General features: G+C 39.9%; 2 protein-coding genes across 3 annotated transcripts; both read left to right on the forward strand.

The window, feature by feature from the left end:
• Nucleotides 1–33: 33 nt before the first annotated feature.
• On the forward strand, nucleotides 34–5,936 carry ankrd46a (ankyrin repeat domain 46a). 2 transcript variants are annotated; one of them, XM_042092473.1, is made up of 4 exons: nucleotides 34–168; nucleotides 600–930; nucleotides 1,091–1,249; nucleotides 5,165–5,936. In XM_042092473.1, the coding sequence occupies exons 2-4, from the start codon at nucleotides 623–625 to the stop codon at nucleotides 5,379–5,381; spliced, it is 684 nt and encodes a 227-aa protein (XP_041948407.1). In that variant the 5' UTR covers nucleotides 34–168; nucleotides 600–622; the 3' UTR covers nucleotides 5,382–5,936. The 2 variants fall into 2 exon arrangements, with proteins under 2 accessions (XP_041948407.1, XP_041948406.1); XM_042092472.1 differs by having other exon boundaries at nucleotides 35–170; nucleotides 593–930.
• Nucleotides 5,937–6,007: 71 nt separating this feature from the next.
• tmem185 (transmembrane protein 185) lies at nucleotides 6,008–11,776 on the forward strand. The gene is made up of 7 exons (XM_042091891.1): nucleotides 6,008–6,225; nucleotides 7,261–7,437; nucleotides 7,773–7,980; nucleotides 8,124–8,207; nucleotides 8,901–9,077; nucleotides 9,201–9,324; nucleotides 9,470–11,776. Exons 1-7 carry the CDS (start codon nucleotides 6,188–6,190, stop codon nucleotides 9,709–9,711), a joined length of 1,050 nt encoding a protein of 349 aa, XP_041947825.1. The 5' UTR covers nucleotides 6,008–6,187; the 3' UTR covers nucleotides 9,712–11,776.
• The last annotated feature ends 30 nt before the right edge of the window (nucleotides 11,777–11,806 follow it).

Below are 11,806 nucleotides of genomic sequence, written 5' to 3' on the forward strand. Positions count from 1 at the left end.
TAAACTACCATACCCATGAGCATGAGCGTCTTGATGAAGAAAACAATGCAGGGAATTTTGGTCGTCGTAGTCTTGTCAGAACCTCTGCGTACGTGAGAAGCTGAAAACTGTTAGCAAACGACGGGCCCAGGCGATTTTAATTTGTTTTACTTTTGGGAGAAGAACCAGGTAATGCATGTGAATCAATTGTGTTTTATTCATTTGTTCATCTGTGCTGTTTGCGTTTCTGCAGATTTGCGCATTTAATACATGTAACAACTGGCTTGTTAACAAAGCTAACGTTAGCCATTTTCTACTACTACTGAGTGAATTGATTGTTTGTTGTCATCAGCAGCGTCCGATCTCCGATGCTTCTCTGCTCTCTGTTTACTAGATGCTTTCCCTTAACGTTATCTGTTTACGGGAAGCTGCCATTTTCCACTAGGGTAATGGTGTAATGTTTGTGTCAGATGAATTAAACGTACCACGACACAAGGCAGTTGTTATAACGGTGTTTACGTCATATATTATATAAGACAAAATAAGCCCTAGTTTCAATCAGGTTTTCACCACTGCCATTTGATTCACTCAATTTTACTCAATTTTTTGATTTTACTCAGAAGTTGCAGGAGGACCACCAGGCATGTCCTATGTTTTCATCAACGACTCGCCGCAGACAGTGCCATTACTGCAGGCCTGCATTGACGGCGACCTGAGTTACAGCAAACGCCTGTTAGAATGCGGCTTTGACCCCAACACCCGGGACTGCCGCGGGCGCACGGGCATGCACCTCGCGGCTGCCAGAGGGAACGTAGACATATGCCGCCTCCTGCACAAGTTTGGGGCAGACCTCTTGGCCACGGATGTTCAAGGCAACACTGCCTTACATATGTGTGGGCATGTCGACACCATCCAGTTTCTGGTGTCCAATGGACTGAAGATTGACATCTGGTGAGTTTGAGTTATTGTCAGGTAAACCTTTAAGCTTGTGAGGTTCCCTACATTCATTGCCATGCAGACCCCAAGGGTTTTTTTTGGATGCTGGATTTTCTTTAATGGCTATAAATACATGGTTCTCATTCCCAAAATGTCTATTTTCTTACATCTGCAGTAATCACAACGGAGCAACCCCTCTTGTTCTGGCAAAAAGGCGTGGTGTGAACAAGGACGCACTTCGTCTTTTGGAGGGACTTGAGGAGCAAGAGGTGAAGGGCTTCAACCGAAGCTCTCACTCTAGCCTGGAGAAGATGCAGTTGGCCGAGAACGAGAGGTTAGCCATGTTGGTAGTTTTTCTTATGGAACATGTATCCTCACTTCCATTTCAGGAACATATTGGCAAGCCATAAGAAGAGAAATCCTAAGAAAGTAGAAAAGTTTTTGCACACATGAAAATCCAAGCCCCACTCCAAAATCACACTCCAAAAGCCAAGCCCCAAACACCCATGTAAACTGTGGGTCAGTATTGGAATTTAGTGAATTTAGTAATTTAGGGAAACTGGTGATTTTTCAAATAATATCTCTGTTTCTCAAGGTTACAGGATACTGTCTGTATGAAATGTAATAATTCATAATTTAATAATTTAAAGTGTTCATTATGGTCTGGAACTGTCTGTCTCAGATGATCCAGAATGAGCTTGAGGCATTTGGAAGTGATTGGATAATAAGACCAAAATTACTCGCCATACAAAGTTAATGGCACTCCAAATCTGGCATGCAGTTTGTGAATAAAATAAAATTGTGAACCGAAAGGAGACGAGGCATCATTTAGCTCTATGCAGTCTCCAGAAGTTATAATGTTATGTGTTTTGTATTATTATTTCAAATGAAAGTGTATAGTTGGTTACTGTGATATCCTAAAACTTTTCTTTTTTTTTTTTTTTTTTTTTTTTTTTTTTTTTATTCACAATTTAGCACATACAACACACACACATCGAAACACGACAACACACAAAACAACAGGGACAACACATCTAGACACATCCACAGGACAGAAAAGAAAGGAAAAGAAAAGAAAAAAAAAGACAATAACAATCCGAACAATAATAATAATAATAGTAATAATAATCCTACGTTATCACAGTCTGTGGGTTATCCATTATTCAATCTAAGTTAGTCATTTTATAGTATGTATATAATTCAATATTAAGGACCAAGTAGATAAGTAATCTTGCAGTCTTGAATGTCGTTTACTTGTGATTTCTTCGATGGGCAACAAGTCTATTATTTGTTCCAGCCATTGACCCAAGGTGGGTCCTGACTGGGAAATCCATGTACTAAGTATACATTTTTTAGCAAAATAGGAAAGCATTATAAACACACATTTTCTTGTATAGGGAAACTTATTTTCCACATCGTAATTCAACAAATATAACATAGGGCACAGCTCAAAAGTACAGTTACACATATCCTGAATTGCTTTATGAATCTTCTCCCAAAAGTAGTGAACAGCTTTACAATGCCAAAATAAATGCATAAATGTTCCAAATTCAGTTGCACATTTTCTACACATAGGAGAATTAGTGGCATCAAACTTATTAAGCTTCACTGGAGTTATATAGTATTTATACAGGAATGTATAATTAGTTTCTTTAACTTTAATGTTTGTAGTCAAAGGTGAGGTAAATTGAGTGCACAGAATTAACCATTCTTTTTCACTGAAAGTCATTTTAAACTCTATTTCCCAGTTTGTTCTCAGAGACAAAAAAGAGTTCTGTGAACTTTCAGACAGAGTTCTGTACAGGTGGGATATCTTCCCCTTAACCGAAGTAGCAGTAATAATAAATTGTTCCAGCTCAGTGGGATAGAGTCTAAGTTGTCCCTTTTTATGTAAAGATACAATGATGTGACGAACTTGCAAATATTTAAAAAAGTCTGTTCTGGGTATTTGATATTCTGCACAAATATCAGTAAAGGATTTAATGGACTCGGGAGTCCTCCTCAAACATGTCTGAAAAAGTTTTCAGACCATGAAATGTCCAGTTTCGAAAATCAGTTTGAGAAAGAGCTAGAAAGTCGGGGTTAAATGCAATAGGAGACTCTTTGCTTATATGGCCTTCTGTATTCAGATACCTATTGCAGTCCTGCCAAACTTTCAATGTAGTTTGTAAAGGGGCCATCCCTACACTCATCAGGGACTGCAATTTATTAACATAAAGTGTTGTTGTGATCTCCAATGGATAGCATGTTAGTGATTCCAATGTGACCCAAAGAGAACTAGTTCCCAGCTTCCAACTTATTATATTTCTAACTTGGCAGGCCCAGTAGTACCATAGAAAATTTGGAAGTCCTAACCCCCCTTTCATACATGACTTTGTTAAAGTGGACAGCTTAATCCTTGGGGTCTTATTGTTCCATATAAATTTTGTTAGACATCTATTGATTAGCTTAAAAAAAGCAAAGGGAATATAACATGGCAACATATTAAATGCATAAATAAACTTAGGGAGTATACTCATTTTGATAACATTGATTTTCCCAATAAGGGACAGTGGGAGAGCCGACCAAGTCTGAAGTTTCTTTTTGCATTTTTCCAGCAAAGGGTGTCACTTGTACTCCAAGATATTTAAAGCCATCTACTGATCATGAGAAGGGGCATTCTTCTTTAACATTTTTTCCATTTGGGATATTTAGAGGGCAAGCAATAGATTTTTGTAAATTAACCTTATACCTTGAAGTCTTAGAACATTTTTGAATGTCTGCCAAAACATGGCGTAGAGTTGACATAGGTTCAGTAACAAATAATAGAGTGTCGTCGGCATATAGTGAAATTTTATGGTGTAGTGTACCTGCAGTCACTCTCTTTATCATAGGATTAATTCTGATCATCTCAGCAAACGGTTCTAAAGCAATAACAAATAATAATGGGGAAAGAGGGCAGCCTTGCCTGGTACCCCTTCCGAATTGCATTGGGGGAGATTCCACACTATTCGTACAAACAGTTGCCTTTGGAGTATCATATATTGCTTTGATCCATTTAATAAAATTATAGCCTAGATTACATTTATTTAGTACCAAAAACAAAAAATCCCACTCTAAACGATCAAACGCCTTCTCAGCATCAAGTGATATTAATAATGAGGGTATTTTATCCTGATTCAGATAATGTATGATGTTAAACAGCCGTCTAGTATTATCAGATGAGTGACGACCTTTAATAAATCCAGTTTGATCTAATTTTATCAATTTAGGGAGAAAGAATACTTTTCTGTAATACTTTTCTGTAATACTTACCTGTAGTATCACCCTACACCACAGGATGTACAGTTGACCTTTTGAAGTACTGGATTCCTGGTTGGGTGAATCTAGAACAGTGTTTCTCAAACATTTTCAGACCAAGTGCCACTTGACCGATAAAAAATAAATAAAAAAAAAACCTCACTAACTCCCAATATATCTAGAAAAGAAATACTGCATAGGCAGTACTGCAAAACTGTTCTCGTTGAACTCTGTCAGGACTATTAACAGTTCAAACAATACTTTTGAATTTACATGGTTGGTTCAATATTGCAAACAACTTGTTTTTTCACTTATGTGACTTGCAACTTTGCATAGGCAGTTTAATAAACACTGATATAAAACATGATATTTGACCACATCTGCTTGTGGACCACTAGGGATAGCTTGCGCACCACCATTGGTCCGTGCACCACACTTTGAGAAACACTGATCTACATAGAAGACGTGATGACCCATTGCAAAGACCTGTGAAACCCAAGTCTTATAATTGAGGCAAATTGTTGGGTAAAAAGGTAGAAGTAGAAGATCACATTTTATATGATACAGCAAGTGTTACCTGATTTTTTTCTGATGATATTTAAACTGTGGTTATAAATAATGTAATTAATATTATTTGTCTTCTCACAGTATCTCTGGAAATGTCCGATTACTTTTTACCAAAGAGAAACAGAGTTTACAGTTATAGTAAGGACCCATTAGTAGCTCTACAGAATGACTAATTTTTCTTCTCTATTGCGTGTCTATTTCTGCGAATGAGAACCTAGTACTCACAAAATGTTATCCATGTGGCACAGCCAAGAAGGCCTGAAGCAACATTTGATGGACTCTATGATGAACAAAACAAGTCTTTCATAAGCTGTTGGATCAGCATCAAAATTGTCCCAATGTATTAAATTTAAGTGTTATAGTATACCCTATTAACTAAACATTGCATTTCCCCCCCCAATAGTGCCATGGAAAGCCATTCCCTTCTCAACCCTCACTTACATGACAATGAAGGAGTTCTCTCCAGTTTTCGTACCACCTGGCAGGAATTTGTGGAAGACCTTGGATTCTGGAGGGTGCTGCTCCTGCTGTTAGTCATCGCCCTGTTGTCCCTCGGTATTGCATACTACGTCAGTGGAGTGCTGCCCTTTGCATCCAACCAGTTAGAGCTGGTGCGTTAAACCACATGGAGACAATTTCATCTCAAAATGCATCTCCACTCACTGCACCCTTATCTCTGTCATGGTGATGCCATGCCATGGACTTATATCTTGGACCAACTGATACATCATGTAATAAATAAGAATTGCATACATGGATATATGAAGATGATCAAAAAGTAATTGACAACAAAATCTGTTTGTGTGGTATAACTAATTGCCAAGATGACTGTTAGGCCTATTGAGGAAAGAGGTGATGATACTCGGGCACACACTTCTCCTGTTGGCTTAATGCACGCACACCTACACACATTTTACAGATCTTTTTGTGATCTGTTATAATTGTTTGTGAAAATCTACCAATTTAGCCTAGGCCTACTACGAAACATTTAGGTTAAAGAATTTGCATTTTTCTACATTTCATGCAAGAACTAAAGAAGCGAATACTGACATGCCGAGTGGTTAGAGTTATCTTTTTTCCCTTGCTGTATGTTTCATAATTATGTCTTATTTGTACTTTGTCCATTGTAATGTCAATATTACTCAATAAAAGTGTTTGAATAACTTACTCTAAAATCGGCTTTTGTATTCATCCTACGTCACTGCATGCCTTGGGTAGAGACAAAATACAGCTGGCCAAACCCAGAGCACTGCTCTAGCCAAACCACAGTCTGGGCCAAACCAATTGGGAACGCAAGTGTTTATGGGACGGTGGCATTTCATCTGGCTAACCTTAGCTGTCTTGCTTGTTGACTTGGTAAATCGACATTCGGCTGGCAGAAGCAAATAATTAAAACATTTGAAATGATTTGACTAAACGCGCAATCATGAATCTCAGGGGTTTCTTTCAAGATTTCAACCCCAGGTAAGGGTACATATTTAGTTCTCTCGCATTAGCTTATGTTAATGCTAGGTAGCAAACGTTAGGTTGGGAACTCTGTAGAAGGCTAGTTTTTAGCTCGAATTCAGTTAGCTTGCTAGGAACTATAGTGCTAATGCAGTAACTTAGCTTCTTGGTAGCTGCTACTGTGCTTGATAAGTTAGCAAACACTGTCTAAAGATAGCTACTCTCCTACTCCTCACAGCATGTGTGAAGTATTTAGCAGCTGCTAATTGTCACCACAGTCAAAAGATGCAAACATAAACCATGGACAGCTAGCTTGTTAGCGACAATCAATTCTCCTGCCTTGATTCGTTTATGTCAACATTAGCTTCTGCATTAGCTGGGTGGGTAGCTAGCATAGTCAATTTAATTCGTCAGTCGATAACAGCTAGTAGCAACGATACATTGTTTCTGGAATAGCAATTATATTAACGCTAGACAAGCAACGTGCCGAAGTGAAAGGGGTAGGGTGACGTTTTATTTTTGTTATGTGTTTGGTTTGGTTGTTATCGTTAACTTTGGAAGATGGGCATCTGACGTTAGCATAGAACTGGAATGAATGCTAGTAACGTTACGTACGCTATATTACAGCCATTTAGGTTATCATCGTTAACCTAATGGAAGCTCCCAAATGTTCAGTTATCTAGAAAAAAAGGCATACGTTGTCGTTGTAGTTAAAACCTTGAAGGGTTGCGTTGTAGTACTGTTTTTCGGTGTGATTATTTTGCTCCAAGCATGCAAGTTATGGTTGGGCCCTGTAACGTTAACGTTGGTTGAAAGCTGGGGTGAATACTACATGTCATGGCATGACTTAGTAAGTTAGCTAGGTAATGTTCATGTTTGACAAGTTATAAATTATTGCTGTTTGTCAAACTATTCAGGAACGATAAACTCGAATGAAGAACTATCATGATGGGAGATATCTGTTGTTGAACCGAGCTGGTCGAAGTGCTTGTGTGTCAGTGTGATGTAGCATGATTCTAATTATATGAAAACTGTCTTCTCTTATCTTTTTAGCAAATTTCTTATCTATGCATGCCTGTTGCTGTTCTCGGTGCTGTTGTCACTGCGCCTCGACGGCATTATTGAATGGAGCTACTGGGCTGTCTTTGCACCAATCTGGCTATGGAAGCTCATGGTCATTATTGGTGCCTCAGTTGGCACTGGCGTCTGGGCCCACAACCCCCAGTACAGGTTTGTCTTTACGGGAAAGCATGGCCATTTATAGTTACATACAGTCGGCCCATGAGATTGCCACTTGTAAATAGAACTCTTGAAATAGCCAATGAAATTATAAAGAATGGGCTATACTTGGCTATTATATCATACCAAGTTGTTTGTGTTATTTTGGTCAACCTCAGTTCTGTAATATTCACTGGCTACCTGATAAGTCAACACAATTCTATATAGCCCTTCTATGCACTAGTCTAGCATTATTAATTGATACCATGAAATATCAGCATTTGTTTAAGAATACAAAGATACAATGTTGCATTGTGAACTAGAGTGTTTCTCTCGCTGCTGTGCAGGGCTGAGGGGGAGACTTGTGTGGAGTTCAAGGCCATGCTGATTGCTGTGGGGATCCACTTGCTCCTGCTCACCTTTGAGGTGCTGGTGTGTGCCCGCGTGGAGAGGGGCACCCACTTCTGGCTGCTGGTCTTTATGCCACTCTTCTTCGTCTCGCCCGTGTCCGTGGCGGCGTGCGTGTGGGGCTTTAGGCACGACCGCTCCCTGGAGGTCAGTGTGTGCTCCTGCCCCCTTTTAGTGCCAGTCCCTGGTGGCTTGTCACAGTGAAATTAGTCACAGTGATTTGTAAGGGCTCCCACCAGTCTATTCTGCCTTCACTGACTCATTCGTTCATTTCTTTATTTGGTCACCAGCTGGAGATCCTTTGCTCTGTCAACATTCTCCAGTTCATTTTCATCGCCTTGAGGCTGGATAAGATCATCAGTTGGCCCTGGCTGGTAAGTCCTATTAAGTCAAATGTATAGATACATGAACCAGTATTGTGAAAAAGTAATGTCTGAATAGACATGTACAGTATTCAGAAAGTATGACAACTCTTCAAACTAATTCATGAACTCTGCTGCCTTATGGACCAAGGATTATTTATAGCAGTTTGGTAACAATTGAAATTGATGTCTGACCAGTAAGGTTACAAGGATATAGAAAATGTATTTGCCGCAGTGTTTGAAGGATGGCACTTTGTGGTTTTCGGGAGTACCGCAACCAAACGCCCCTGTGTTTATGTATTCTTTCATATGATGTTTGAGCTGTTGCATCACCTGAGTCTCAGGCCTCTTGATTTATTTGATTGGTTAGTTGACCAGAAGATTGTGGTGACATGATATGCTTGCTAAATCTGTATGCTCAATGTGGAGGTCTGGGCATTTTAAGATCAATTCACATCAGAAGTAAAAGTGTCTGTCATGGACATGACCCTTTTCAAAACTGATTGAAAATAGTGAGTGAATAATATACACCTCATAGCCCTGTGCTATGGCTTTCATACAGTTGTTAGTGCAGCCCCGCTAACGAGCTGCTATCGATATAAAAATCAGATGTCCATGGATTAACTACAATTGATATTTTCTGGGATTGTAACCATGGTCATATAACTGGTTTGCGCGGTGTTGACTTTGGTCTGTCTCCCTCAGGTGGTCTGTGTTCCTCTCTGGATCCTTATGTCTTTTCTCTGCCTCGTGGTTCTCTACTACATTGTCTGGTCAGTGTTATTCCTCCGTTCCATGGATGTTATTGCTGAGCAACGGCGCACTCACATCACCATGGCGATCAGCTGGATGACCATTGTTGTGCCCCTTCTAACTTTTGAGGTGGGCACTCTTTCCAGGACGGCATCGCTGTTTTTATGTGTGACAATCAATACTAGTAAATGTTTATCTTAGATTTCATTTGTATATGCAACATAGTTAGTTTATTATGTTTCTTTCCTCCAGATTCTCTTGGTCCACAAGTTGGATGGTCACTACAACTCCAACTATGTTCCAGTGTTTGTGCCTCTGTGGGTATCCTTAGTGACCTTAATGGCAACCACCTTTGGCCAGAAAGGAGGCAACCACTGTAAGTATAAAGCCCTCTCAGCATATAGAGAAAAGACTGGCTTAGTAGAACTTGTCTTCAGAGATTTCAATGTCTGTCAGTAATCAATGTTAGGCATCATTTTTATAAAGCTGGAATATTCATAAACTGTATATTTTTTTAACAGGGTGGTTTGGCATACGCAAGGACTTTTGTCAGTTCCTTTTGGAGCTGTTCCCCTTCCTCCGGGAGTATGGAAACATCTCCTACGACCTGCATCACGAAGATGAGGTGTCTGAGGACATGCCCTCTCACGAGGCACCCAAAATTGCCCCCATGTTCCGCAAGAAGACTGGCGTGGTCATCACGCAGAGTCCGGGGAAGTACTTTGTGCCACCACCCAAATTGTGCATCGACATGCCGGACTAAAGAAGCGCACACACACACATCCCCCCTCCCCCCCTTCCCAGCGTACTCGCTCCTCTCTGAGAGGGCGAAAGACACGCAGCTCTGCTCCACCTGTTTTGGGGCTCGCAGTGAACTGCATCCTAGTAGGTTTGCGAAGCCTGATCCTCCATAGAAGCAGACAATCCGAATAAACTGAGAGACACAGAGGCAGGCACCGGCTGAGAAACTGTGTGCTCCTGTGACAAATGCCCAGCCACAGTCTGTCAAAGAAAGAGAAGGGGATGGCTTTTCCTTTTTTGTTGTTTTTTCCTCTTTATTTTTTATATATATTTGTTTGGTTTGTACAGAAATTGGGGGATCCGATATGGGAGGAAGCCCACTTTGGTTTTGACTCGTTCTTGAAGAGGACATCCCCAGTAACATTTTTGCATCTGTAAACACACACCCTGTTCATAGTTTGACTTGGAATATATATTATTCTACTGGCCTAAACCTTGTATGACTATGCTACTGTTATGCACCTCCCTTGTTCTGTTTTTTTTTTTTTTTTTTTTTTAAATCTGTAAGTTTAAAGTGTTCATTCGTTAAGAGATGAATAAGGAGATCAGTTGAATACCCAACAGTTAAACTTCTTCATAATGGACAGGTATGTAGTTACTAGGTCTCAGTGTAGATGGATGTCAGGCTCATCCCAGTACCACCATCACCCCAGACCATTTACTGAACCACTGTGCTCATGTCAACAAAGGAAAGCATGTCGTCAGCCATGTAGCATCGTCAGTGTATCTGATGAATTTATATTGCATACCTTGTTGCGGCGTTGCAAGAGCCTCTAATCATTTTGTGTTCAGTTACCGTTTAATTTCATTTGACTTTTCAATTGAATGTGCGTGGCCTCTGAATTGGACAAGTTGAGCAAGTTTTTGAGTTTTTGACTGCCCATAAGACAGAATGCCTTTAATTCTTGTGAACTAGTCGGTAACATTTTCCAACGTGGCCAACCTTGCAGAAGACCAAATAGTAACTAACAAATGTATCACTACGAGTAGTTGCAGTGGGATCAGTTATTTTGTCCTTGATGCAAACAAAGAGTGACATCTCTTTCGGTGTATAGTTTTTATAGTTCACACTGGCAGAAACACATAGCTCCCTTTGAACTAAAACTGACAACCTGAGAAATGAACTCTACAGAAACGAGTTGTGTGTGTGGTTCTGCCATAGAGCACTGCTGGAATTGAGCATTTTTAAGATTCTGAGTGCAGGAGGCAGTCTAGAGTAAGAGTGAACCCCCTGCATGTGTCTAAATGTGTCCTGTAGGTTTAGTAGAGATGCCTGACTTGACCAAGAAGGCCCTCCAACCTCCTTTTCTGGACCAGTTTGACTAAAGCATGGGAGTCATTTATATACCCCTCGATATATACCTTTCTCCCTTTGATCATTGAAGTTTTTTGTTTTGCTTTTGCACTCAAAGGTGTATGATTGTGTTTCCCTGCCAAAAATGCACTTATGAAGTGTTCCATATAGTGGTTTTGATGTTTATCAACAACCTGCTGCAGATGTGGTTGTAACTCCAGTATGATTACTGGAGTCATCAGCAACATGCAAACTATGGAATGCCACTCAGCCAAGCTCCATATATATATATATATATATATATATACACACACACACACATGCAATTGTCACATTCCAAGTTGGCATTAAAAAACACAAACACATCCTGGTGCACATTTTTCTCCTTCTGTCTTTTCTCTTACTCTTTTGTTTTCACTCTGTCGTTACTCCTCCTTTGTTTTCCTCTCCCTCCTCAATCATTTCCCTCCCCTTTCCTTTCCTTTCTATCTCCCTCTCTCATTCAGTAATGTACTTTTGAAGTGTTAAAACAGATCTGTTTTCCATTTGCTGTTGTCAATGTTTTGGTTTGTCTGACTCTCAGCTGGTCTGAGGGGGTGACATGACCTCTGTTTTTAATCTGCCCTGGACCAATGTTACTACCCTCACGCTCTCCCAGTCGGCTCTTACTGTCTCTCCGTACCCCTCATGCATACTCTAATTAAAAAGTCAAACACCATACATTCAAATATAACATTTTGTGTGTGATCAAATTATTTTATTT

This window comes from Alosa sapidissima, chromosome 5 (assembly GCF_018492685.1).
Source record: "Alosa sapidissima isolate fAloSap1 chromosome 5, fAloSap1.pri, whole genome shotgun sequence".
Lineage (NCBI taxonomy): Eukaryota > Metazoa > Chordata > Actinopteri > Clupeiformes > Clupeidae > Alosa > Alosa sapidissima.

Bases quoted from the DNA above. Each gene is read 5' to 3' on its own strand.
- ankrd46a (XM_042092473.1), top strand. From the start codon at position 623: ATGTCCTATGTTTTCATCAACGACTCGCCGCAGACAGTGCCATTACTG. The intron at 931-1,090 runs GTGAGTTTGAGT...TTACATCTGCAG, and splicing joins GGACTGAAGATTGACATCTG to TAATCACAACGGAGCAACCC. The intron at 1,250-5,164 runs GTTAGCCATGTT...CCCCCCCAATAG, and splicing joins CAGTTGGCCGAGAACGAGAG to TGCCATGGAAAGCCATTCCC.
- tmem185 (XM_042091891.1), top strand. From the start codon at position 6,188: ATGAATCTCAGGGGTTTCTTTCAAGATTTCAACCCCAG. The intron at 6,226-7,260 runs GTAAGGGTACAT...TTATCTTTTTAG, and splicing joins TTTCAAGATTTCAACCCCAG to CAAATTTCTTATCTATGCAT. The intron at 9,078-9,200 runs GTGGGCACTCTT...TCTTTCCTCCAG, and splicing joins TGCCCCTTCTAACTTTTGAG to ATTCTCTTGGTCCACAAGTT.